Source organism: Balearica regulorum, unplaced genomic scaffold, assembly GCF_011004875.1.
Source record: "Balearica regulorum gibbericeps isolate bBalReg1 unplaced genomic scaffold, bBalReg1.pri scaffold_86_arrow_ctg1, whole genome shotgun sequence".
Taxonomy (NCBI): domain Eukaryota; kingdom Metazoa; phylum Chordata; class Aves; order Gruiformes; family Gruidae; genus Balearica; species Balearica regulorum.
In genome coordinates this window covers 49155-74991 of record NW_022679085.1, presented here as the reverse complement: position 1 = coordinate 74991, position 25837 = coordinate 49155, and the positions used below count along the sequence as shown (strand labels likewise).

General features: G+C 66.4%; 2 protein-coding genes and 1 long non-coding RNA gene across 5 annotated transcripts; 1 reads left to right on the top strand and 2 right to left on the bottom strand.

The window, feature by feature from the left end:
• The first annotated feature begins 459 nt into the window (after window positions 1-459).
• Window positions 460-9293, top strand: GRK1 (G protein-coupled receptor kinase 1). Its single transcript, XM_075741579.1, has 9 exons — window positions 460-541; window positions 1777-2382; window positions 3426-3712; window positions 4196-4323; window positions 4929-5086; window positions 5611-5694; window positions 5851-5975; window positions 6423-6624; window positions 8947-9293. The coding sequence occupies exons 2-9, from the start codon at window positions 1779-1781 to the stop codon at window positions 9240-9242; spliced, it is 1884 nt and encodes a 627-aa protein (XP_075597694.1). The 5' UTR covers window positions 460-541; window positions 1777-1778; the 3' UTR covers window positions 9243-9293.
• Window positions 9294-12226: 2933 nt separating this feature from the next.
• Window positions 12227-13222, bottom strand: LOC142599826 (uncharacterized). The gene is made up of 3 exons (XR_012833261.1): window positions 13177-13222; window positions 12498-12887; window positions 12227-12454 (listed from the first exon to the last, which is right to left on the bottom strand). It is a non-coding gene; the product is annotated as an uncharacterized LOC142599826 (long non-coding RNA).
• A 2382-nt stretch (window positions 13223-15604) lies between these two features.
• Window positions 15605-23226, bottom strand: ZBTB4 (zinc finger and BTB domain containing 4). 3 transcript variants are annotated; one of them, XM_075741576.1, is made up of 3 exons: window positions 23090-23226; window positions 21178-21254; window positions 15605-18556 (listed from the first exon to the last, which is right to left on the bottom strand). In XM_075741576.1, the coding sequence occupies exon 3, from the start codon at window positions 18539-18541 to the stop codon at window positions 15620-15622; it is 2922 nt and encodes a 973-aa protein (XP_075597691.1). In that variant the 5' UTR covers window positions 18542-18556; window positions 21178-21254; window positions 23090-23226; the 3' UTR covers window positions 15605-15619. The 3 variants fall into 3 exon arrangements, with proteins under 3 accessions (XP_075597691.1, XP_075597692.1, XP_075597693.1); XM_075741577.1 differs by lacking the exon at window positions 23090-23226 and adding an exon at window positions 22775-22891; XM_075741578.1 differs by lacking the exon at window positions 23090-23226 and adding an exon at window positions 22755-22883.
• Between the last annotated feature and the right edge of the window lie 2611 nt (window positions 23227-25837).

The window sequence follows — 25837 nt, the reverse complement described above, 5'->3', positions numbered from 1 at the left end:
CCAGTTTGCCCAGTCTCAAACTGGTTGGGCTGGTCCGGCCAGACTGGGAAGCGCCGCTGTTCCCCCCCCCGGGGGGGGGGGGGGCGCCTATGGGTGCCCCTGGGGGGGGGACACGACTATGGGTGCCCCCGAGGTTGGGGGGGGGGTTATGGGTGCCCCCGAGGTTGGGGGGGGGTATGGGGGGGGGATTATGGGTGCCCCCGAGGTTGGGGGGGGGGTATGGGTGCCCCCGGGGGGGTTATGGGTGCCCACGGGGGGGGGGGGGGGGGGGGGGGGGGGGTTATGGGTGCCCCTGGGGTTGGGGGGGGCTATGGGTGCCCCCGGGGGGGGTATAGGTGCCCCTAGGGGTGTTATGGGTGGGGGGGGCCGGAGGTTCCCCGGGGGTTATGGGTGCCCCTGGGGGTGCTGTGGGTGGGGGGGCTGTGGGGGGGGGGGGGCCGAGGGGCCCCGGTCCCGCCCCCGGGGGATTTGGTTAATCCCCGGGCGGGGCTAATCCAGCCCCGGGGCACCGGGAACCGCCGCGGGGACCGGAGCTGCGCAGGTGGGTCCCATGGGTGGGGGGGGGTCCCATGGGTGGGGGGGTCCCATGGGTGGGGGGCCATGGGGCTGGGGTGTCATGGGGCTGGGGTGTCCCATGGGTGGGGAGTCCCAAGGCGGGGGGGGGGAGGGGTCCCATGGGTGTGGGGGGGGGGGGTCCCATGGATGGGGGCCATGGGGCTGGGGTGTCCCATAGGTGGGGGTTCCCATGGGTGGGGGGGGGTCCGGTGGGGAGGGATTCTATGGGTGGGGGACCTGGAGTTGGGGTGTCCCATGGATTGGGGTTCCCCTGGCAGGGGGAGGGGGCATGGGAGGGGTCCCAGGGGTGGGGGGACATGGGGAGGGGTCCTATGGGTGGGGGACCTGGCGCTGGGGTGTTCCATGGGTGGGGGGGGGGGGTCCTATAGGTGGGGGGCTTGGGGCTGGTGTCTCCCATGGGTGGGGTGTCCTGGGGATGGGGGATCCCAGGGATGGGGTGTCCCATGGGTGGGGGTGTCCTAGGGGTGCTGGGGATGGGGGGGGTCCTGGGGCTGGGGTGTTCTATGGGTGGGGGAGTCCCATGGGTGGGGGGGGGGGTCCTAGGGGTGCTGGGGGTGAGGGGTCCCATGGGTGGGGGGGTCCCATGGTTGAGTGTCCCATGGTGAGGGGAGGGGGTTCCCATGGGTGGGGGGGGGTCCCATGGGTGGGGGGGGGGTCCTAGGGGGTGCTGGGGGTGAGGGGTCCTGTGGGTGGGGGATACGAGGCTGTGGGTTCCCATGGGTGGGGGGGGGTCCCATGGGTGGGAGGGTCCTATGGGTGGGGGTCCCGGGTGCCTGGGTCCCCTGGGGGTGTGGGGGGTGCTGAACACCCAGGTCCCCCCCGGGGTGAGGGGTCTCTGGGTGCCCCCCCCCTTCCCAGCATCCTTTGGGGGGGGTATCTCCCAGAATCCTTTGCGGCGCCATTCTCGCCCGCGGGTGGGGGGTGACGCCCTTCCCGTCGCGCCCCGCGGCCGCGGTGCATTGTGGGATATGGGGGGGGGGGGGGCAGCTCTCGTGCGAGGGGCCGTGAAAGCGGCTTAGGCACGAGCCCCGCTGAGCCGCTTACCCGCTAATTATAGCGCGCCGGCCCTTTAAGAGCGGTGACCTTGCCTGTGGCGGGGTTAATCCCCATCGCGGGGGGGGGACGGGGACACGACAACGAGCGTCGCCGTCCTCGTGCGATGCACGAGGGCTCACCCCTGTGTCGTCCCCCTCACTACAGCCATGGATATCGGCGGCCTGGAGACGGTGGTGGCCAACTCGGCCTACGTATCGGCTCGCGGCGGCGGCGGCGGCCCGGGAGCTTCGGGACGGGACCGAAGACAACGCGCCCGTCTCCGCTTGCCCCATATTTCACAGTGCGAGGCCCTACGAGCCCGTCTGGCCGGGGGGGACCCCACGAGCGGGGGTCACGGGGTTCAAAATGGCGTCACGGGGGGGAAAAATGACATCACGGGGGCCCAAAACGGCATCACGGGGGGAAAAAGTGGCGGCGGAGGGGCACAAAATGGCGTCCGCGGGGCACAAAATGGCGGCGGAGGGGACCAAAATGGCGGCTTGCATGGGGGCAGCCATCTTGTGGAAGATACTTCCTTCCGGTGGCAGTGCGTGGAGCAGCCAATCGGGAAGCTGCTGTTCCAGCGGTTCCTGGAAGGGACGCCGGGATTGGCTGCAGCGGGGGCGCTGTGGGCGGAGCTGGAGGCCTACGAGCGGTGTGAGGACGCGGAGCGAGGCGGGGCGGCCGCGGCCCTGAGGGGACGGTTCTTCACCCCGGGCGGGGCCGAGCACTGCGGCTTCCTCAGCGCTGCTGCCACGGCACCGCCCACAGGTGAGGCTCCACCCACCGCCAACGGCGGCCATGACACCTCCAACGGCAGCCATGATAGTTATGGCGGCCATGATACCGCCAACGGTGGCCATGACACCTCCAATGGCAGCCATGATACCTCCAACAGGAGCCATGATAGTTATGGCAGCCATGATGCCGCCAATGGCGGCCACGACACCGCCAACGGTGGCCATGACACCTCCAATAGCAGCCATGATGGTTATGGCGGCCATGATACTGCCGACGGCAGCCATGATACATCCAGTGGTGACCATGATACCGCCAACGGCGGCCACGATAGTGGTGGTGGCCATGGTGGCCCCAATGGAGGCCGTGATACCGCCAATGGTAGCCATGATAGGGATGGTGGCCATGATAGGCCCAATGGCGGCCATGATACTGCCAACAAAGGCCATGATACCCCCAATGGTGGTCTTAACACGCCTGTTGGTGACCATGGTGCTCCTGCTGGTGGCCATGACACCTCCAGTGGCGGCCATGATAGTGACGGCAGCCAAATAGTGGCCATGATAGTGATGGTAGCCATGGCGGCTCCAGTGGTGGCCACGATACTTCCAGTGGAGGCCGTGATACCTCCAATGGTAGCCGTGATAGTGATGGTGGCCATGATAGACCCAATGGTGGTGTTGACAGCTCCACTGGTGGCCGTGATAGGGATGGTGGCCATGACAGGCCCATTGGTGGCCATGATACAGCCAAGAAAGGCCATGATATCCCCAATAGTGGTCTTGATACCCCTCTTGGTGGCCATGACGGTGATGACTGCCATGACACCTCCACCGGCAGCCATGACACACCCAACGGTGGCCATGACACACCCAATGGTGGTCCTCAGCACCACTATTAGTGGTCACGATGCCCCTACTGGTGGCCATGACACTCCTGATGGTGGCCTTAAGACCCCTGTTGGTGGCCATGACGGTGTTGGCAGCCATGACACCCCCAAGAGCAGCCGAGCTGCCTCCCCATGGCCACCAGAACATCCCCAAACAGCGGCCGCACCACCTTCTCCCCCTCCACAGGTGCCACCGCCTCCGCGGAAGCCTTTGGGCAAGCGCGACGAGAGTTACTGGCCCACCTGGAGGCGGTAGCCTGGACCCCGTACCGAGCGTCACCGGAATTCGGGCGCTTCGTGCAGTTCAAGTGGCTGGAGGGGCAGGCGGTGGGCGCCGAGGCCTTCGTCGACTTCAGGGTGCTGGGCAAGGGCGGCTTCGGCGAGGTCTGCGCCTGCCAGCGCCGCGCCACCGGCAAGATGTACGCCAACAAGCGCCTCAACAAGAAGCGCCTCAAGAAGCGCCAGGGCTACGAGGTGGGACCCCCGTGGGAGACGGGGTGGGGACGGTGGGTGGCCCCGTTGGTCATCCCACTGGCCCCACCGCCGTCCCGCTGCTTGGCGTGTGCCACCTGCGTGTCCTAGGCATGTTCTTCCCATGTTTTCCTTGGCATGTGCCACCTGCGTGTCCTTGGTGTGCTCCTCCCGTGTTTTCCATGGCGTGTGGCACCTGCATGTCCTCGGCATGTTCTTCCCATGTTTTCGTTGGCATGTGCCACCTGTGTGTCCTTGGTGTGTCCCTCCCATGTTTTCCTTGGCGTGTGTCACCCGTGTTTTCCTTGGTGTGTGCCACCTGCATGTCCTTGGTGTGCTTTTCCCGTGTTTTCCATGGCGTGTGTCACCTGCATGTCCTTGGCATGTTCCTCCCACGTTTTCCTTGGCACGTGCCACTTGTGTGTCCTTGGCGTGGGCTGGACCATCACCAGCCGCGTGCCCTTGGCGTGTGCTTGGCGTGTGCAGGCGGCACTGGTGGAGAAGCGGATCCTGGCGCGGGTTCACAGCCGCTTCATCGTCTCGCTGGCCTGCGCCTTCCAGACCAAGACCGACCTCTGCCTCGTCATGACCCTCATGAACGGCGGTGACCTGCGGTAAGCGTGTCCTTGGCGTGTGCATGTCACCCAGCAGTGTGTCTCACATGTCCTTAGCGTGTGCAAGTGCCACAAGTGCAACGGGAGTGAGGCCAACCCCAGCTTCCCCAAGCCACGTACCCAGCATGTCCCTGGGTGCTGGCATGTCCTTAGCATGTCCTTAGCATGTAGACGTGCCACGCGTGCAACACGGACAAGGCCAAACCTGCGTTCTCCAAGGTGTGTCCCCGGGTGCTGGCGTGTCCTTAGTGTGTCCTTAGCATGCGAAGGTATCACACATCCACCATGGATGAGGCCAACCTTGGATGCCCCATACCACATCCCCAGGTGTTGGCATGTCTTTAGCATGTTCTTAGCATGTGCAGGTGCCCTATTCATGCCATGTGGACAAGGCCAACCTTGGGTTCCCCGTGTCATGTCCCCAGGTTCTGACATCTCCCTGGGCATGGGCGTGTCCTTAGCGTGTCCTTAACATGTTCACGTACCGCGCTTGTAACGTAGATGAGGCCAACCCCGAGTTCCCTAAGCCGTGTCCCCAGCGTGCCCCTGGGTGCTGGCGTGTCCCCGGGGGCTGGCATGTCCTTATCGTGTGCTTGGCGTGTCAGGTACCACATGTACAACGTGGACGAGGACAACCCCGGGTTCCCCGAGCCACGGGCCGTGTTTTACGCCGCCCAGATCCTGCTGGGGTTGGAGCACCTGCACCAGCATCGCATCGTCTACCGCGACCTCAAGCCCGAGAACGTCCTCCTCGACGACGCCGGTGACGTTGGGGCGGGGAACGTTGGGGACATCGGGGCACGTGGGGACATCGGGGACATTGGGGGGGGCGTGGGGACGTTGGGGGATGTGGGGAGATGGGGACATTGGGGATTTGAGGGGATGTGGGGACATGGGGGACGTTTGGGATGTTGGGTGGTGTGAAGATATAGGGGGACATTGGGGACATCAGGGACATGGGGGACATTAGGGACAGCGGGGGACATGAGGGACATTGGAGATGTGGGGACGTTGGGGGGATATGGGATCATCGGGGACGATTAGGACACAGGACATATGGGGGACATGGGGACATTGGGGACGTTGGGGGAATGTGAGGGACAGGAGGACATCCAGGACATTGGGCACATGAGGAATGTTGGGGACATGGGGGCACTGGGGACGTGGAGGGGAAAGAGGAGGACGTGGAGGGACGTGGAGGTCCGTGGGTGTTACTGGGAGCCTGGGAGAGGGTAACTGGGAGGCACTGGGAGGGCTACTGGTGGTTACCGGTGGTTACTGGCGTAGGCCACGTCCGTCTGTCCGACATGGGTTTGGCCGTGGAGCTCAAGGAGGGACAGAGCAAAACCCGTGGCTACGCTGGGACCCCAGGTAGGGGACACGGGGTGACACGGGGTGACACGGGGTGGCAGGGAGGTGTGGGTCCCTCATCCCTGCTCCCCCCTGGACGCCTGGGACCCCCCCGGTCACCTGGGACACCCCTCCCGGTCACCTGGGACACCCCTCCCGGTCACCTGGGTCCCGCAGGGTTCATGGCGCCGGAGGTGCTGCGGGATGAGGAGTACGACTGGTCTGTCGACTACTTCACGCTGGGGGTGACCATCTACGAGATGCTGGAGGCCAAGGGACCCTTCCGCAGACGGGGGGAGAAGGTGCCCAGTAACTCCCAGTAACACCCAGTAAAACCTCTCAGAAAGCCCCAAAAACCTCCCTGGACTCCCAAGAACCCCCAAGAACCTCCCAGAAACCTCCCAAGAACCACCAACAACCTCCCAGGAATCCCAAGACCCCTCAGAACCTCTCAGAAAGCTCCCAGGAACCCCAAGAACCTCTCTGGAACCTTCCAGGAACCCTCAGAACCCCCAGAAATCCCCAAGAACCTCCCAGAAACCCTCAAGAACCTCTCAAGATCCCCCAAGAACCTCCCAGGAATCTCCCAGAAATCTCCCAGGAACCCCAGGAGCCCCCAGGAACCCCCAAACCCTCCCAGAAACCTCCAGAAACCTCTCAAGAACCCCCAGGAACCCCAAGAACCTCCCAGAAACCCCCAAGAACCCCTAAGAACCTCCTAGGAACCCCAAGAACCCCTGTCCCCGCAGGTGGAGAACAAGGAGGTGACACGGCGCATCCTCCACGACCCCGTCAGCTACTCGGACCGGTTCAGCCCGGCGGCGCGGGCGGCCTGCGAGGGTCTGCTGGCCAAGGACCCCAGCACCCGCCTCGGCTTCCGCGGCAACGACTGCGCCCAACTCAAGGCACACCCACTCTTCGCCACCGTCAACTGGGGACGCCTCGAGGCAGGTAACCCCCCCGGCAGGCCAAAACGGGGGGGCAGGAGGTGGGGACGTGGGAACTGGGTGCTGGTGGGCATTGGGTGGTCACCAAATGGCGGCCGTTGGGTGTTGGGTGCTTCAAAAATGGGTCTTCAGTGGGTGATGGGTGCTCATGGGAGCGGGTCTCATTGGGTGCTCAATGGATGTGGGTCTTCACTGGGTGTTGGGTGCTCATGGAAGTGGATCCCTTTGGGTGTTGGGTGCTCCAGAAATGGGGTCTCCAATGGGCGTTGGGTGCTGATGGAGGTGGGTCCCTTTGAGTGTTGAGTGCTTGTGGAAGTGGGTCCCAATGGGTGTTGGGTGTCCATGGAGGTGGGTCCCATTGGGCGTTGGGTGCTCAATGGAGGTGGGTCCCATGGGGCATTGGGTGTCCATGGAGGTGGGTCCCATTGGGTGTTGGGTGCTCAATGGAGATGGGTCCCATGGGGCATTGGGTGTCCATGGAGGTGGGTCCCATTGGGCGTTGGGTGCTCAATGGAGGTGGGTCCCATTGGGTGTCCATGGAGGTGGGTCTCATTGGGTGTTCATGGAGGTGGGTCCCATTGGGTGTTGGGTGCTCAATGGAGATGGGTCCCATGGGGCATTGGGTGCTGATGGAGGTGGGTCCCATTGGGCGTTGGGTGCTCAATGGAGGTGGGTCCCATGGGGCATTGGGTGTCCATGGAGGTGGGTCCCATTGGGCGTTGGGTGCTCAATGGAGGTGGGTCCCATTGGGTGTTCATGGAGATGGGTCCCATTGGGTGTTCATGGAGGTGGGCCCCATTGGGTGTTGGGTGTCCATGGAGGTGGGTCCCATGGGGTGTTCATGGAGGTGGGTCCCATTAGGTGTTGGGTGCTGATGGAGGTGGGTCCCATTGGGTGTTGGGTGCTCAATGGAGGTGGGTCCCATGGGGCATTGGGTGTTCATGGAGGTGGGTCCCATTGGGTGTCCATGGAGGTGGGTCCCATTGGGTGTTGGGTGTCCATGGAGGTGGGTCCCATTGGGCGTTGGGTGCTCAATGGAGGTGGGTCCCATTGGGTGTCCATGGTGGTGGGTCCCATTGGGTGTTGGGTGCTCAATGGAGATGGGTCCCATTGGGCATTGGGTGTCCATGGTGGTGGGTCCCATTGGGTGTTGGGTGCTCAATGGAGATGGGTCCCATTGGGTGTCCATGGAGGTGGGTCCCATTGGGTGTTGGGTGCTCAATGGAGATGGGTCCCATGGGGCATTGGGTGTCCATAGAGGTGGGTCCCATTGGGCGTTGGGTGCTCAATGGAGGTGGGTCCCATGGGGCATTGGGTGTCCATGGTGGTGGGTCCCATTGGGTGTTGGGTGCTCAATGGAGATGGGTCCCATTGGGTGTTCATGGAGGTGGGTCCCATTGGGTGTTGGGTGCTCAATGGAGATGGGTCCCATGGGGCATTGGGTGTCCATAGAGGTGGGTCCCATTGGGCGTTGGGTGCTCAATGGAGGTGGGTCCCATGGGGCATTGGGTGTCCATGGTGGTGGGTCCCATTGGGTGTTGGGTGCTCAATGGAGATGGGTCCCATTGGGTGTTCATGGAGGTGGGTCCCATTGGGTGTTGGGTGCTCAATGGAGATGGGTCCCATGGGGCATTGGGTGTCCATGGAGGTGGGTCCCATTGGGCGTTGGGTGCTCAATGGAGGTGGGTCCCATGGGGCATTGGGTGTCCATGGTGGTGGGTCCCATTGGGTGTTGGGTGCTCAATGGAGGTGGGTCCCATTGGGTGTTGGGTGTCCATGGAGGTGGGCCCCATTGGGTGTTCATGGAGGTGGGTCCCATTGGGCGTTGGGTGCTCAATGGAGATGGGTCCCATTAGGTGTTGGGTGCTGATGGAGGTGGGTCCCATTGGGTGTTGGGTGTCCATGGAGGTGGGTCCCATGGGGCATTGGGAGTCCATGGTGGTGGGTCCCATTGGGCGTTGGGTGCTCAATGGAGATGGGTCCCATTAGGTGTTGGGTGCTGATGGAGGTGGGTCCCATTGGGTGTTGGGTGTCCATGGAGGTGGGTCCCATGGGGCATTGGGAGTCCATGGTGGTGGGTCCCATTGGGTGTCCATGGTGGTGGGTCCCATTGGGTGTTGGGTGCTCAATGGAGATGGGTCCCATTGGGCGTTGGGTGCTGATGGAGGTGGGTCCCTTTGGCCGTTGGGTGTCCAGCAACGTGCTCTCCAACGCGCGTCGGGTTCTCCACGCTGTCACCCCCCCCACACACCCCCCCTCCCATCCCCCAAATCCCACAATCCTGGGTGTTACCGTTGACGTCGGGGTTCTCCAACCCCACCCCCAGGTTTGGTGCCCCCCCCGTTCGTCCCGGACCCCCGTCGCGTTTACGCCAAAGACCTGGGGGACGTCGGGGCCTTCTCCTCGGTGCGGGGGGTGGAGCTGGACGCGGGGGACGCGGCGCTGTGCGACGCCTTCGCCTCGGGGACCGTCCCCATCCCCTGGCAGGAGGAACTGATCGAAACGGGGGTTTTCCAAGAATTGAATATTTGGGGCCCCCCCGGGACGTTACCCCCCGATTTAGATCCCGCCGGGGCGCCCGGTGGCGGGGGGACACGATCGGCTACTTGTGGTTTGCTGTGATGGGGAGGGGCGTACCCCAAAAAATGAGGGGGGGGGGTGTCCCAAAAAAATGAGAGGGGGGGGTCCCAAAAAAATGGGGGGGGGTCCCAAAAAAATGGGGGGGGGGTCCCAAAAAAATGAGAGGGGGGAGTGTCCCAAAAAAATGGGGGGGGGGTGTGCACCTCAAAAATGGGGGGGGGCACCTTAAAAATGGGGGGGGGCACCTTAAAAATGGGGGGGGGCATCCCATAAATGAGGAGGGACATCCCCAAAATGAGGGGGGACATCTTGAAAATGGGGGGGGGCACCCTAAAAGTGAGGGAGGCGCATCCCAAAAATGGGGGGACACACCCTAAAAATGGGGGGGGGGCAACTGGAAAAATGAGGGGGGGGGCACCCGAAAAATGAGGGGGGCATACCCCAAAAATGGGGGGGGGGACGCATCCCAAAAATAAGGGAGGAGATCCTAAAAATGAGGGAGGACATCCCCAAAAATGGGGGGGGGGGCACCCCAAAAATGAGAGGGGGCACCTTCGGGGTCGTTGAGATTGGGGGGGGGGTGGTCTGTTGCACCCCGTAAATGGGGAAGATTGAAATTGGGGTGTCCCCCCCCCCCCATTCTGGATGTGCGGGGGGGGAGACACCCCGTAAATGGGGTGAAAATGAGGGGTCCCCCCTTTGGGGTATCTGGGGGGGAACCCCAAAATTGGGGGGGACACCCCCCCCCAGGGTATCTAGAATGGGGAACCCAAAAGTGGGGGGGGGGGTCCTCCCTTGGGGTATCTGGAATGGGGGGGGGGGCAAAAGTGGGGGTACCCCCATGGTGTGGGTGGAATGGGGGACCCCAAAACTGCACCCCCCCCCCAAATGAGCAGGGCCCCTCCCAAACCTCCAGGACACCCCCAAAACGAGCCAGCTCTCACCAAAGACACCCACCCCCCCCCAAAAAAAAAAGGGGAACCCCAACCTAGGGACACCCCCCCCCCCAGAAAAAAATTTGGGACCACGCAGGGGACACCCCAAAACCCAACGAGCTCCCCAACCCCCCCCCCCAGGAAAGAGGGGACACCCCAAAAGTGTGTGGGGGGAAAGCCCTGGGGACACCCCAAAACCTGAGATCCCCCCTCAAAAATTGGGGGGACCCCCCCCCACCGGACCTCAGGGCCCCCCCTCAGCTCGGTGCCACCCTGGGGGGGGGAAGGGACGCCCACCCCCCCCCCCCCAAAAAAAAGGGGGTGCCCGGGGTTGCCCCCCCCCGTCTGTACAATAAACTGTGGTTGTTGCTGCTCCGTGTGGGGGTTGGTTTTGGGGGGGGGGGACCCCTGTCACCCCCCCGTGTCACCCCCCCACCCCGTGGTGTCACCCCCCCCAAATGTCCCCCCAGTGTCACCCTGGGCCCCCCCATGGCCCCCCCGTCCCCCCAGTGCCCCCCAAGTCCCAATGTCCCCCCCATGTCCCCCCATCTCCCAGTGCCCCCCCATGCCCCCCTGTCCCCCCGATTTCCCCGTCCCCCCGTGTCCCCCCAATGTCCCCCCCATCCCTCCCATCCCCGTGTCCCCCCCGTCCCCCCAATGTCCCCCAATGTCCCCCCCAATGTCCCCCCATGTCCCCCCCATATCCCCCAATATCCCCCCTGTCCCCCCCATGTCCCCCTGTCCCCCCATGTCCCCATGTCCCCCCATCCCTCCCATCCCCCCGTCCCCCCGTCCCCCCAATGTCCCCCCATGTCCCCCCCAATGTCCCCCCCATGTCCCCCCATGTCCCCCCCACGTCCCCCCCACGTCCCCCCAATGTACCCCCATGTCCCCCCCGATGTCCCCCCCAATGTCCCCCCACGTCCCCCCACGTCCCCCCAATACCCCCCCATGTCCCCCCCGTCCCCCCCATATCCCCCCATGTCCCCCCATGTCCCCCCCATATCCCCCCATGTCCCCCCCGTCCCCCCCATATCCCCCAATGTCTCCCCAATATCCCCCCACGTCCCCCCATGTCCCCCCCACGTCCCCCCATGTCCCCACGTCCCCCCCACGTCCCCCCCACGTCCCCCCACGTCCCCCCACGTCCCCCCATGTCCCCCCATGTCCCCCCACGTCCCCCCCACGTCCCCCCCACGTCCCCCCGCCCGGCCGAGGCCGCCTCAGCTCTACGGTGTTTATTGGCGTCTCTAACACTCACTGATGCAGATAAATAGTGGACATTGGTCACCGCCGCCACCGCCCGCCGCCGCGGGGACACCGAGGGGACGTCCCCGCCACCGCCACCCCCACCCCGCCCCCACCACGGGGACCCCCCTCCCCAACGCGGACACCTCCCCCCCCCACCCCCGGCCGGGGACGTCACCGCTGAAGGCCGCCTCCTTGGGGACGCGCTTCGCCGGGGACGTCTCTCGTGGAGGCCACCTCCCTTTGGGGACACCCTCAGGGCCACCACGTTGGGGACCACCACCCCCACACGCGCACACACACACCGCCCCCCCACCCCCACATGGAGGCCACCTCACTGGGGTCACCCCATCGAGGTCATCCAGTTGGGGACATGCCATGGGGACGTCCGCCATTGATGTCACCCCATCGAGGTCATCCAGTTGGGGACATCCCATGGGGACGTCCGCCATTGAGGTCACCCCATTGAGGTCACCCCATTGAGGTCACCCCATCGAGGTCATCCCGTTGGGGACATCCCATGGGGACGTCCGCCGTGGAGGTCACCCCATTGAGGTCACCCCATTGAGGTCACCCCATCGAGGTCATCCAGTTGGGGACATGCCATGGGGACGTCCACCATTGAGGTCACCCCATTGAGGTCACCCCATCGAGGTCATCCAGTTGGGGACATCCCATGGGGACGTCCGCCGTGGAGGTCACCCCATTGACGTCACCCCATTGAGGTCACCCCATCGAGGTCATCCCGTTGGGGACATCCCTTTGGGACCACTCTCAGGGCCACCCCGTTGGGGACATTCCCCATGGAGGTCATCTCATTGAGGTCAACCCCATTGAGGCCACCCTACGGAGGTCACCCCATGGAGGTCACCTCATGGAGGTCACCCCCTTGGTGACATCTCTTTGGGGCCACCCTCAGGGCCACCCCAACAGGGACATCTTCCATGGAGGCCACCTCACTGGGCCCACCCCCATTGAGGTCACCCCATTGGTGACATTCCATGGAGACCTCCCCCATGGAGGTCACCTCATTGAGGTCACCCCCTTGGGGACAACCTCCACGGAGGCCACCTCATTGGTGACATCCTATGGGGACCTCCCCCGTTGAGGCCACCCCATTGGTGACATCCCCCACGGAGGCCACCTCACTGCAGCCACCCCATAGAAGTCACCCCGTTGGGGACATCCCTTTGGGGCCACCCTCAGGGCCATTCTTTTGGGGACCTCCTCCGTGGAGGCCACCTCATGGAGGTCACCCCATTGGGGGACATCCCTTTGGGGACACCGTCAGGGCCACCCCGTTGGGGGACATCCTCCGTGGAGGCCACCTCATGGGGGACATCCCAGTGGGGACAAGGCCCATGGAGGCCACCTCATGGAGGTCACCCCATTGGGGGACATCCCATGGAGGCCACCCCTGGGGCCACCCCGTTGGGGGACATCTCCAATGGAGGCCACCTCATGGGGGACATCCCAACGGGGACACAAGCGCCATTGAGGCCACCTCACTGGTGACACCCCCACGGCGACGTCCCCCGTTGAGGTGACCCCATTGGGGACATCCCCTTGGTGACACCCCACGGTGACGTCCCCCGTTGAGGTGACCCCATTGGGGACATCCCCTTGGTGACACCCTACAGCGATGTCCCCCGTTGAGGCCACCCCATTGGGGACATCCCCTTGGTGACACCCCACGGCGACGTCCCCTGTTGAGGTGACCCCCTTGGTGACACCCCACGGTGACGTCCCCCGTTGAGGTGACACCCCACGGCGATGTCCCCTGTTGAGGTGACCTCCTTGGTGACACCCCACGGTGACATCCCCCATTGAGGTGACACCCCACGGTGACGTCCCCCGTTGAGGTGACCCCCATGGCAACGTCCCCCATTGAGGTGACCCCATTGGGGACATCCCCTTGGTGACACCCCACGGCGACGTCCCCCGTTGAGGCCACACCCTGCAGGTCACCCCATGGAGCCCCGCCCCCACGCCCCTCCCCCCCGGTGTCCCCAGGGTCCCCTCCCCCCCCGCCCCTCCCCCCCATTAATTATTTTTTTTTCCCTCTTCCCCTTTTTCGCTCCATTTTGCCCCTTTTTTTTTTTTTTTTTTTTGCCTTTTTTGTTCTTTTTTTGGGGTTTTTTTTGTCGGGTTTTGGGGGTTTTTTTTTTTTTTTCAAATCCGGGCGGGTCCCCCCTAAAGTGCGGTGGGGGTGGGGACACGGGGGGGGGGGGAGGGGGGACACGCGTGGGGGGGGGAGGGGGGACACGCGTGGGGGGGGGAGGGGCGTAGGGGGGAGGGGGGAGGGGACAGTCAGTAGCAAACGCGGCCACAAAAAGTGCAAACGGGAGGGGGGGGGGCCGCGGCCGGGGTGGGTGGGCCTTGCACGAGGACGGGCCTTGCACGAGGACGGGCCTTGCACGAGGGTGGGGCTCGCACGAGGCCGGGCCTTGCACGAGGACCAGGTTTGCACGAGGCCGGTCCTCGCACGAGGCCGTAGCTCGTGGGAGGACGGGTCTCGGCAGGAGGACGGGCCTCGCACGAGGATGGGCCTCGCACAAGGACCGCCCTGGCGCAAGGAGGGCTTTTGCACAAGAACAGCCCTCGTGCGAGGAGGAGCTTTGCACGAGGCCGTCCCTTGCACACGTGGCGGGGGGGTGGGGGGGTGTGTGGGGTGGAGGCGACGGCCTCGCATGGCCGGGCGTAGCGTGGGGGCGGCCTTGCACGAGGGCGGGGAGGAGCGTGAGAGGGGCCTGGCGCGGGTGTGCGTTGCACGAGGCTGGGCCTTGCACGGGGGGGGGGGCGCATTGCATAAAGACGGGCCTTGCATGGGGCAGGGGCAGGGCCTTGCACGGGGACGGGGCGTGGCAGGGGCGTGGCACGAGGAGGGCGGTGCCGACCACGCGCGCTCGTGCGAGGCACGAGGGAGTGCGGGAGGGGCGGAGGGCCGTGCAACTGGGAAGACACCGGGCGGCACCCGGCCATGCGAGGCACGAGGATGCTCCTTGCACGCCCGCGCGTCGCACGCCGATGGCCTTTGCGCAGCCGCGCCTTGCACGAGGCCGCTCGTTGCACGAGGCTCCACCTTGCCTGGCCGCGCGTTGCACGAGGACGCCCCTCGCACGACGGCGCCGCACCGGGCCGCGCTCCTCGCACGCCCGCGCCTTGCACGAGGACGTCGTGTGTCGTCGTGTCCGTCCGTGTGTCCCCCCCCCCCCCATAGGAAGACGTGGGGCCTCGCACGCCCCTCGCACGCCCCTCGCACGCCCCTCGCACGCCCCTCGCACGCTGCGGGCGGGGGGGGACACACACACACGCTGGAATGTCGCTGCGATGCCGTAAGGTGCCAAGGGGGGAGGGGGGGGGGTGGGTGTCGGGTTTTGGGGGGTCCCGGGATAGTGGGGGGGACCCCAGGTGGGGGGGGGGGGAGGGGCCCTGGGTTATTGGGGGCCCTTGGGGGGGGGGGGAGGGGGCGTTTGGGGGTGCAAAATCCTGCGGGGGGGAGGGGGGGGCTGTATATTGGGGGGGGGCCCTATACTGGGGGGGGAGGGGGGGGTCCCCTCACTATTTTGGGGGGGGCCCGGGGGGGGTGTCACTATGCTGGGGGGGGGGGGTCCCCCTGTACTGGGGGGGGGGGGCGCAGTATATTTTGGGGGTCCCTTATACTGGGGGGTTCCCCTCTACTGGGGGGGGCCCAGACCCCCACTGTGTGTCCGTGTGTCCCCCCCCCAGTTTGGGGTGACTGGGAGCCCCCCCAGTATACCCAGTGCCCCCCCCCCCCCCCAATCCCACACTGGTCCCTGTGGCACCCCCAGAACCTGCTCCCCCCCCGGGGCATATGGGGGGGGGGTCCCTCTGCCCCCCAAGTCCCCATGGGGGGGGGGGAATCCCCCTCTGCCCCCCCCACATGTCCCCAGTAAGGGGGGGGGGTCCCCCCAGTGTCCCCTATGGGGCAGAGGGACCCCCCCAACCTCCCCTATGGGCCCCCCCATTATCTCTTATGGGGCCCCCCCTAAACCTCTTATGGGGCCCCCCACATCCTACGGGGCAGGGGGTCCCCCCAAATCCTAGGGGGGGCCCCCCCCAAACCTCCTATAGGACACACCCCCCCACATGTTATGGGCCCCCCCCATCTGCTCTGAGCCCCCCCACATCCTATGGGGCAGGGGCCCCCCCAAATCCTATGGGGAACCCCCAAATCCTATGGGGCCCCCCCAATCTTATGGGCCCCCCCTCATCCTATGGGACCCCCCCCACACACCCCCCCCCCCCGCCCCCCTCAAGTCCCCCCCCCGGCTTTCCGGGGTCGCTCCCCTCCCCCTCCGGGGAAACTAAAAGTGGGGGGTAGGGAGGGGGGAGGGGGGACACCCCCCCCTCCCCCCCCCCAAAAACCTCTCGTTTTCGGGGAGCACCACGCTGAGGGCCAGGGGGAGGGGGAAGGGGTAGGGGTACGCGGCCACCAGCCGGGGGCCGAAGGAGAGGGGGAAGGTGGGGGGAGGGGCGTGGGGGTGGGGGGGGAGGGGTCCCCCCCTTTGTCCCCCTCCCCCCCCTCCCCCTCCCCCCGTTTCGGGGTCCCCCCCCCCGCCTCAGTAGAGCCAACGGTTGTTCCTGAACCGGGTAACCCCCGCTGGGACCGGGCGACGGTGACACCACCCCTTCGTCACCCGTCACCACGACGTCATCACCCCCGTCACCGGGAACCGGCGGGGGGGCGGTGACGTCATCACCCGGCGGCGGGGGAAGGGCGACACCCCCTTTTTCCCCTCCCCCTTCTTCCTTCACCGCCGCCGCCGTCGTCGTCGTCGGCGGGGTGTAGGCGATGACAGTCGGCGGCGAGGCGGGCGGCGGCGGCGGCGATTCCGCCTGATGCCGTTTGGCGTGTCGGCTGAGCGCCGCCGCCGTCTTACACACCTTGGCGCAGCGGCTACAGGCGAAGCGCAGCGACGGCCGCCGTCCCACGCGGGGGGTGGAGGGACCGGTTGTACCTACCCCCCCACCCCCGCCTGACGTCCCCTCGTGTCCCCGTTGGTGTTTCCGTAATTTCCTCAGAGCTGTGAAAGTTTTCCCGCACACCCGGCAAGGGTGTTGCCAATCCCGCCGCCGGTGCCCGTCCCCCGACTGTGCGTCACCGTCACCTTCGTCGCCGTCACCCGTCGACCACCGTAACGAGCGCAACTTGCGGCGCCAACGGGATTTCTTCGCCTTGACGGCGCCGGTTGTGCCGCCGCCTGTTGTACCGCCGGTCGTACCGCCGCCGGTTGTCTTCCGTTTGGGTTTGTAGGTGTAATACGGCCGCCAAAGACGGTCCTCGGCGTCGCTGTCATCGTCGCCGCTCCGGCGGGAACAGGCGGCGGCGGCGGCGGCGGCGCGACGGTGAGCGGTCGGGGAGGCGGCGGTACCGGTGCCGGTGGTCTCCAACCGGAGGTCGGTCTCGGAGATGCGCCGCTTGACGATGGCCTCCTCCCCGATACGGACGGTGATTTGGCAAAGCGGCGCCGCCCGGCTCTCCCCCGCCGTCCCCACGTAGGCCGGTTTGGCGACGTAGGTCATGGTACGACCGGCGGCGGCGGCGGCGGCGACGGCGTTACCGCCGGTGGCGGCGGCGGGTGACGGTTGGGTTGTCGGCGCCGTCCCGCCGGCGCCCGCCGGCGCCTCCCCAGCCGCTCGCTGCGCCTCGATGTAATCCCGCAGCACTTGCTTCTTCATCGGCCGCGCCGCCGTCGCCGTCGCCGGCACCGCCGCCGGCACCGCCGCCGCCTCCCCCGCCCTCCCGTTGTAGGCGATAACGGACGCGGCCGCCGCCCCGCTGTGAACGATGACGGATGCCGACGGTCGCCCGTAGGCGATGACCGACGCCGGTTCGGGTCTCGGCGACGGGAAAGCGCCGACGGTCGCCGACGGCTCTACCGGGTTGGCCGTCGGTAAGAGGATGCCGTCGGCCACCAAGCCTTGGCTGTAGGTCTTGTAGGGTCGCTTGTGCGCCCGCATGGGCAACAGCCGGTAGAGCTTGAGGGCGTTGAGTTTGGGTTTGTAGCCGCCGTTGGGCGTCTTCTCGGAGGAGATGAGCCCGGGGTTGATGCCGTGGAAGGCTTTCTGGTGCGTCTTGAGGTTGTAGTAGGTGACGAAGGTCTCCCAGCAGAAGATACACTGGTAACGGCGCTCGCCGGTGTGCCAGACCTCGTGTTTGGTGCGGTACTCGGCCAAAGCGAAGACCTTGTCGCAGTAACGGCAGGGGTACTTGCGTCGCCAGGAGTGGACGTTGGCGTGACGCTTGAGGCTGGAGAGCGTCATGTAGGAGCGTTGGCAAACCCCGCACAGGTAGACCACGTGCCCGTCCACCACCTTCACCACCGGTTCTTGCTCGGGGATCAACTCCAAGGCCCGGTGACGCAACAGCAACGCCTTCTTGCCTTGTTTCAGCGTCGGCGCGGCGGCGTTGGCGGCGACGGAGGCGTCCGCGTCGCGGTGGCCGTCCTTGCAGAGGACCTCGTGGGTTTGCAGCCTCTTGACGTGGATGAAGCTCTTGCCGCAATGCCGGCACGCCAAACCCCGGCGCCCGCGGTGAAGCTTGGCGTGCAACCCCAACGCCGCCGCCGTGCTGAACCCCCGACCGCACAACCCGCAACGCAACGACGCCGACGATGACGCCGACGCCGACGCCGACGTCACCGGTTCGGCTACCGTCGGCGTTTCGCTCGCTCGAGGCGGGCAGGTTAAATCCACCGGGGCGGCGGGCGAGCGGGGATCCCCCGTCACCGGGGGGGTCCAAGATCCGTTCATCTCCTTGGGGGTCCCCACTTCCAACCCTTGGAGGCAAGAGATACCCAACCGCCGGCCGACGGCGCCCAACTCGCGGGCGGCCGCCTGCGACGGGACGGCCAAGCGGGAGTTGTAGATGAAGTTGAGGACGTCGGAGAAGACGCCGGCTTGAACGCCGGGAAGCTCCAAAACTTGGGCGGGGGTCGGGCAGGCGGGTTCTTCGGCCAAAGCTTGTTTGAAGAAAGGGCTGGACGCAGCCAAGACGTTTTTATGGGCTCGGAATTTGGTGTCCTCGGCGATGATGGTGACGTCACAGAACTGACCCCGCAACCGTTGCTCGTTTAACTCCACCAGTAACGAACGGCAATGCCCGGCGTCCGACACCTCCACGACCGGAGCCATCCCCGTGGCGCCCACCTGCGGGATACGGGGGATCAGTGGGGATGGGGGGGGGGGGGGGGGGGGCTCGGACACCCGCGTCCCCTAACTTGGGGGTCCCAGGTGCCCAGACCCCCTAACTTGGGGGTCCCAGACAGCCGGGTCCCCTCCATGGGGCTGACCAGACGCCTGGGTCCACTCTACGGGGGCACTCGCACACCTGGGTCCCCTATTTTGGGGGTCCCGGGTGCCCAGGTCCCCTATTTTGGGGGGGGTCCCAGCCACCCGGGTTCCCCAATTTGGGGGTCCTGGATACCCAGGTCCCCTCTTTGGGGACACTCGAGCACCCGGGTCCCCTCTATGGGGCTGACCAGACGCCCAGGTCCCCTCTGTGGGGTCACTCGCACACCTGGGTCCCCTATTTGGGGGTCCCCGACACCTGGGTCCCCTGGTTTGGGGGTCACCTGAATGTCTGGGTCCTCTCCGTGGGGTCACTCGGACGCCTGGGTCCCTTCTGTGGGAACTTGGGGGTCCCCATGGCCCAGCCAGCCCCACGGCGTGGGGGTCCCCAGCCCCACACCGCCTTCATCCCCAGCCCCACAGGTCCCCCCGGATCAGCCCCATGGATTAGGGTCCCCAGCCCCACAGTTTAGGGGTTCCCCAGCCCCATGGATCAGGGTCCTCCAGCCCCACAGTTTAGGGGTCCATCAGCCCCACACAATGGGGACCTCCAGCCCCACATATTGGGGTCCCCCAGCTCCAGAATTTAGGGCTCCCTCAGCCCCACACATCTGGGTCCCCAGCCCCACGGCGTGGGGACCCCCAGCCCCACATATCGCACTCCCTCAGCCCCACACATGCCTCCCCGCAGCCCCACAGATTGGGGTCCCCCAGCCCCACACATCCACTGACAACCCACCCCCCCTGCCCCGGTTATCTGGTGCCCCCCCCCTGCTGTGGGTCAGGGTGTCCCTGTGCCGTGGGGCTGGGGACCCAGATATGTGGGGCAGGATCTTGTGGTGCTATGGGGCAGGGATGTCCCCGTGCCGTGGGGCTAGCGGTCCCTGTGCCGTGGGGCAGCGTACCCCCCCGTGCCGTGGGGCTGGAGCGTCTCCCTATGCCGTGGGGCAGAGTCTCCCCGTGCCGTGGGGCAGGGTCTCCCTGTGCCGTGGGGCAGGGTGTCCTTTTGCTGTGGGGCTGGGGGTCCCTGCCCCACGGCGTCCCAGCCCCACGGCACATCCCGGCTGCCCGCCCCCCCCCCCGCGGCACCAAGGAGCCATTTTGCATCGGGGCCTCCCCGGCCGGCGGCTAAAATGGCTGCGGGAGCCGCCGTGGCTGTGACCCACGGCGCGACCCACGGCGTCACCACCGACAACCCTGGGGCTGCCCCACAGCCCGACCCGCGGTGACACGCGCAGCCCGACCCACAGTGACACCCGGCAGTGCCCCACAGCACAACCCACGGGGACACCCGTAGCCCGACCCACGGCGTCACCCGCGCCGTGACCCCCCAGCGTCACCTCTGACCCACGGCGCGACCCACGGCGTCACCCACAACACTGGGGCTGCCCCACAGGACCACCCACGGAGTCACCCACAGCCTGCCCCACAGCACTAGGGCTGCCCCACGGCTTGAACCGCAGCCCGACCCACGGCACCTCTATCCCTGGGGCTGCCCCATAGTGTGACCCACAGCATGATCTCCAGCAGTGGGGCTGCCCCACGGTGTGCCCCACGGTACCTCCGTCCCCACGGCTGCCCCACAGTGTGACCCACAGCCAACCCAGAATCCACCCCAAACCCCACGAGCTCCCCCATCCTGCCCCCCAACCTGCCCCACACCCCCGGGGATCCCCCCAGCTCATTATGGGACCCTCTTCACGACCCCCCCCAGCCCCCCCCCTTCCCAGCATTCCCTGCTCTGCCCCACGGCATCTCTGGGGCTCTGGGATGGCTCCTGGCCTCGAGGGACCCCCCCCAAGTTCACAGGATCCCCCCTGGGGTCAAGGGACCCCCCCCAAAGTTCACGAGACCCCCCCCCAAGTTCACGGGGACCCCCCCGGAGATCCAGCCCCAGGGATCCCGGCAGATCCCAGATCCCATCCCGTGGGATCCCCCCACCCCCACCCCAAATCCTCCACCCCCCACCCCCCCCCGGCTGTCGGGGATCCCCAGGGATCAGTTTTGGGGGGTTATGGGGGGGAAGGGGGGGGCTGGCTCTCCCTGCTGCCGGGGGGGGCCCCCCCCCCCCCCCCCCGATCCCGGGAGATCCCAGATCCGCGCAGCCACCGGATCCTTCCAGCGGGATCCGACACCCCCCACTGCGCCCCACGGCGACGCCGGGTCCGGCCCCATAGCGCCGTGGGATCCAGCTTCCCCGTGCCTGAGCCCTGCCAGCACCCCACAGCACCGTGGGGCAGGATTTGGCCCCAGAGCATCACCCCATAGCGCCGTGGGGCAGGATTCGGCCCCACAGCATCACCCCATAGAGCTGTGGGGCAGGATTCGGCCCCACAGCATCACCCCACAGAGCTGTGGGGCAGGATTTGGCCCGTTGCCGTTGTGATGGGGGTTCTAGATCAGGCAGGTTGCCATGGAGACCGGGGGGGGGGGGCTGTCCAGGCAGCGTTGCCACGGTAACGGCGTGGGGTACCCCTTACCTGTGAGCGGAGGCCTCATGGACTAGGTGTTGCTGCTCCGGGGGTCCTCGGTGGGGGGTCACAGCCGGCAGGGCCTCCTGGGGGGCGGGGGGAACGGGGGGGGGGGGGGGTCAGTACACCCGGACACAGGGTGCTGAGGGACAGGCAGGAACACCCGGACACAGGGTGCTGAGGGACAGGCAGGAACACCCGGACACGGGGGTCCCCGGGATGGAGGGTGGGCAGGGGAGCTGCGGTGCTTGGGAAACACCCCGCCGTACGGCTGTTGTCAGGCAGCAACAGGCAGAAGGCAGGCTTGGGACCCCTGGCAGCAGAGATGGGAAGCAGGTGTAGCCTGGCTACAGTCGGAGGGGCGATAAATCAAGGCAGGTACAGGCAGAGAGCGGTGCCCCCGGTACACCCGGCAGGCTGCCAGTGGGTACCTCACAACCGCGTCACGCTGTGACCGTAGGTGTGCGATGGGTGACACGGCTACAGCACGCCGTCACCGTGCCAGCCAGGTACGGCTGTAGCGGGGTGGGGACAGGCAGGGGCACCTCAGTCCTGGCTTCTGCCTCCGGTTGTGCCGGGAACAGTTAGTTGTCACGGAGGTGAGAAGGTACAGTCGGAGGCAATGGGGGCGGGGGTGTCAGAGTCTGGTGGTACAACGCGTGTGCATGCAGGTGACAAAATGGAAGCGGGTGACAAAATGGAAGCGGGTGACAAAGCGGCAGCGGGTGACAAAGCGGCAGCGGGGGTGCGCATCTCCGGGTACCACGTGACATGGGAGACGTGACGTCATAGGAGTGTTGTGGTGGTTGTGACGGGGGCGTGGCGTACAGTACGATGTCATCGCCACCCCAGAAGAGACAGGCGTGATGACAGCGGGGGGGGGAGGGGGGAGGCGGGGAAGCCGACTGTGCCCCACAGTGACGGGTACAGCCAGATAAAGTTCTCCTGGGGTGTTGCGGGTGTGACGTCATCGGAGGTGCAGGGGGGGGCGTGTCAGCTACGGTATGATGTCATACGCCATCTGAGCGATGTCGCAAAGCTGTATGTGTCCTGCACAGCCGGATGCAACCGGGGGGGGGGTGGGGTGTGTACAGTCACGGGGCGAGGGGGGGGGGGCACCACCGACTGACGGGGGGGTGTTGTGCCAAGTGGGTTGTGGGGAGGGGGTACAGTCGGGCAGGAGGTGACGCGGGGGCGAGAGGGGACACGCTGGGTACAAGCGATGACAGCGGGGGTGGGGTCAAGGGGGAGGGGAACAACCTGACGCAGCGGCTACAGCTGGAGGCCGACAGGGAGGGCGGGAAGGGGGGAGACAGGCGGAGGGGACACCCCCCCATGCGCACACCCCCTCCTCCCATCCACACGCATCTCCCCCCCCCAACCCCAACCCCAACCCCGGAAACCCTCCGTCAACCGGAACAACCCCACGAGGAAACAGCCGGACAACCCCGTCCCCCTTCCCCGCCCACCCCTGGGTGACCAGGGAGGGGACCCCAAGTGTCACCAGGGGGGGGGACACCAACCCCTCCCCCCCCCCCCCAAAATACCCCTTCTTCACCCCTCCCCCCCCCCTCCAAAAAAAGTACCACCGGAGCCGCCTGACAACCTCCATCCGGCGATGACGGAGGGGGGGACGTCACCGTCACCGAGAGGCAACAGGCGGTGGCATCCCCGGTGATGGAGGAGACACCGTGGTGATGGGGGGGGGGGGGAAGATGTCACCCAACTGTTGCCATGGAAACAACCCCCCCAACACCCCTCCCCCCCCCAACAACCCCTCCCCCCTCCCCCCAAGGTCCTGCCAGGGGAAAGACCTTTCACCTGTAGCCAATGGGGGAGCAGAGAAAAAGGGGGTCCCCGCCCCGTGTCACACCCCCCGTGGGCCAATGGGATGGCGGGGAACGCAGACGTCAGTGCTCACCTGGATGCTCATTGGCTGGGTTGGGAGTGATGTCACGAGGCCCCCTTCCTACCACAAGCCCTTGCGTCGGGTGTTGTTAAAGGAACAGGCGGCGGAGGAGGCTGGGGGGGGGGGGGGGGGGTGTGAGGGTGGGGTCAGGAGGGTGACGCGCACAGGCGGACGCGGGTGACGGAGGTGTCACCGCGTCACCCGGGTGCGCGCGAGGGGCTGGGGGCACCCCCGCCCCCCACCCCCCACCCCCCTTTACGCCTGTGGATGGGGGTGACGCAGAGGGACAGTCGCACGCGTGTACAGGCGGAAAGGGGGGTGCGACAAGCGGGGGGGGGGGGACGACACCCAGGGGTGGGGGCGCAGGGCGCGGACACGCGCAACAGGCGCGACGCCCGCGTGACACGCACCCTGACCGCGCGCAACGCGCGCAACACCCGCGGCGCGCGGTCGAGGCGACACCCGCGGCCGGACAGCGCACGTACGCGACACGCGCGGGCCACGCAGAGCGCACGCGCGGTGCACGCAACACCCCCAGCACAGTCCGTGCGCGTGCGCAACACCCGCAACACGCGGGCGTAGGCGGCACACGCGCGACACCCGCGCTGCACGCAACAGCACGGACGCAACACCCGCGGCTGCGCGCACAAGCAACGCGCGTACGCCACGCACAGGCTGTGCACACAGGCGATGCGCGCAACACCCGCGCCGCACAGACACCCTGAGAGCGCACGCGTGCACGGCGCGCGCAACGCCCGCGCCGTGCACGAACGCCCCCAGCACAGCCCGCGCATGTACACAACAGACACAACACCCGCACTGCACACGCACACCGTACACGCGCGCAGACAACACCCGCAAACACCCTGTGCAGAGCGAACGTGTGGCATGTTTGCGCACGCGCGCGCACACACACACGACCACTGTGCACACGCGCAGACCACGCTCGCACCCTGCACACGCGTGCAGCGTGCACAACCGCCATGCACGTGTGTCTGCGGCCTGTGCTGGGGGACTGACGCACACCCACACCCTGACACCCCTCACGCGTGTGCACAGCGTGACACGACACGCAGCCTGAGCCGCAGCGCACACGTGGAGCGACACAACCCCATCGTGCACGCACACTCGCACACGTGTCACAACACGGGTGTAGTCACACCCCCCTCACAGCCCAACAGCGCTGTGAACACACACACACACACACACACACACAACTGCGTGTGCAATGACAGACGGACACGCTATTGCACAGGCACGTGGAGGTACAGCCGCAAAATCACACCGAGGCACAACCGCATGTTCATACGGGGACACAACCGCACACGTGCACCGACTGATAACCACGTGCGAAGTCACACGTGCACAATCACACACAGGCACAACCACGCATGGACGCATGATGCACGCATACACAACACGTGTGGACACACAACCGCACATGGACACCCGACACGGTCACACGCAGACACGCAGCTGTACATGGGCTCACAGCCGCACACAGACGCTTCACACACACACACACACACACACAACCACACACGGAAATGACGCACAAGCACACGCGGACGCACAACAGCACATGGACACCTGACGCTCACAATCGCAGATGGACACACAACCAGGCGGCGACATGACACGCAACCAGACGCAGACACACAACCGCACACGGACATGACACACGCACAGAGACGTGTGACGTCACACGGACACACGACCACACGCACACGCACAACCGCACGCGGCCATGACGCAGTCACATACAGCTGCACCGCTGCACACGGACACAACAGGCAACAACACGCAAACGCACAACCACACACGGACATGACACACAACTGGACATGGATGCACAACCGCACACGGACACTTGACACAAACAGCTGCACACGGACATGACACACAACCGTAAACGGACACTTGACACACACAACCGCACGCGGCCACGACACTCACAGTCACATACAGATGCACAACCGCACGCGGACACTTGACATACACAACCGCACACAGACGTGACGCACAACTTTACACAGACGCTTCACACGCACAACCGCACACGGACAAACCACCCCCGCACACCCACGCACAGACACACAACCGTACACGGACACTTGACACGCACAACCGCCCGCGGACCCTCGGACCCCCGCCCCACACACGGACACGCACAACCCCACCCGCCCCCACAGACACGCAGCCGCGCCCCCCCCCCCCCCTCCTCCGCCCCCCAACAGTCGCACACGCACAACCGCCCCCGGCTGCCCCCGACACCCCCCAACCCCCAGGGCCGGACCCCCCACCCCCATGCCAGCGGCACTTGGGGGGCGGGGGGGGGTGTTGTTGGGGGCTCGGGGTGTTTGGGGGGCTCCGGATGAGGGTCCCGGAGGGGGGTTGGGGCATTTTGGGGGTACGGGAGGGGGGTCAGGGTGGGGTGTTGCAGGGGGGCGGGGCACTTTGGGGGTCCCAGGGCACTTTGGGGGTCTCAGGGGGGCAGTTTGGGGGTGGGGGAGACCCAGGGCAGTGGGGAGGGCAGGGGGGGGCGTCAGCCCCATCAGGACCCCCCTGTTCACCAGGCGGGGGGCGGTACCGGGGGTGTCGCGATGCCGTGACAGGCCCGATACGGGGCGGGGGGTCCCGGTACCCCCTAGGGACGGGTGTTGGGGGGGGTACCCCGGTCCAGGGGGGGGGTCCCGGTTCCTCCCGGGGGTCCCGGTGCCGGAGAAGGAGGGGGGGGGTGTCGTTACCAGGGCCTGTCCC

Coding starts and splice junctions, on each gene's coding strand:
- ZBTB4 (XM_075741576.1), bottom strand. CDS start 18,541: ATGGCTCCGGTCGTGGAGGTGTCGGACGCCGGGCATTGCCGTTCGTTA.
- GRK1 (XM_075741579.1), top strand. CDS start 1,779: ATGGATATCGGCGGCCTGGAGACGGTGGTGGCCAACTCGGCCTACGTA. Junction 3,713..4,195: donor AGAAGCGCCAGGGCTACGAG/GTGGGACCCCCG, acceptor TGGCGTGTGCAG/GCGGCACTGGTGGAGAAGCG. Junction 6,625..8,946: donor CTGGGGACGCCTCGAGGCAG/GTAACCCCCCCG, acceptor CCCCACCCCCAG/GTTTGGTGCCCCCCCCGTTC.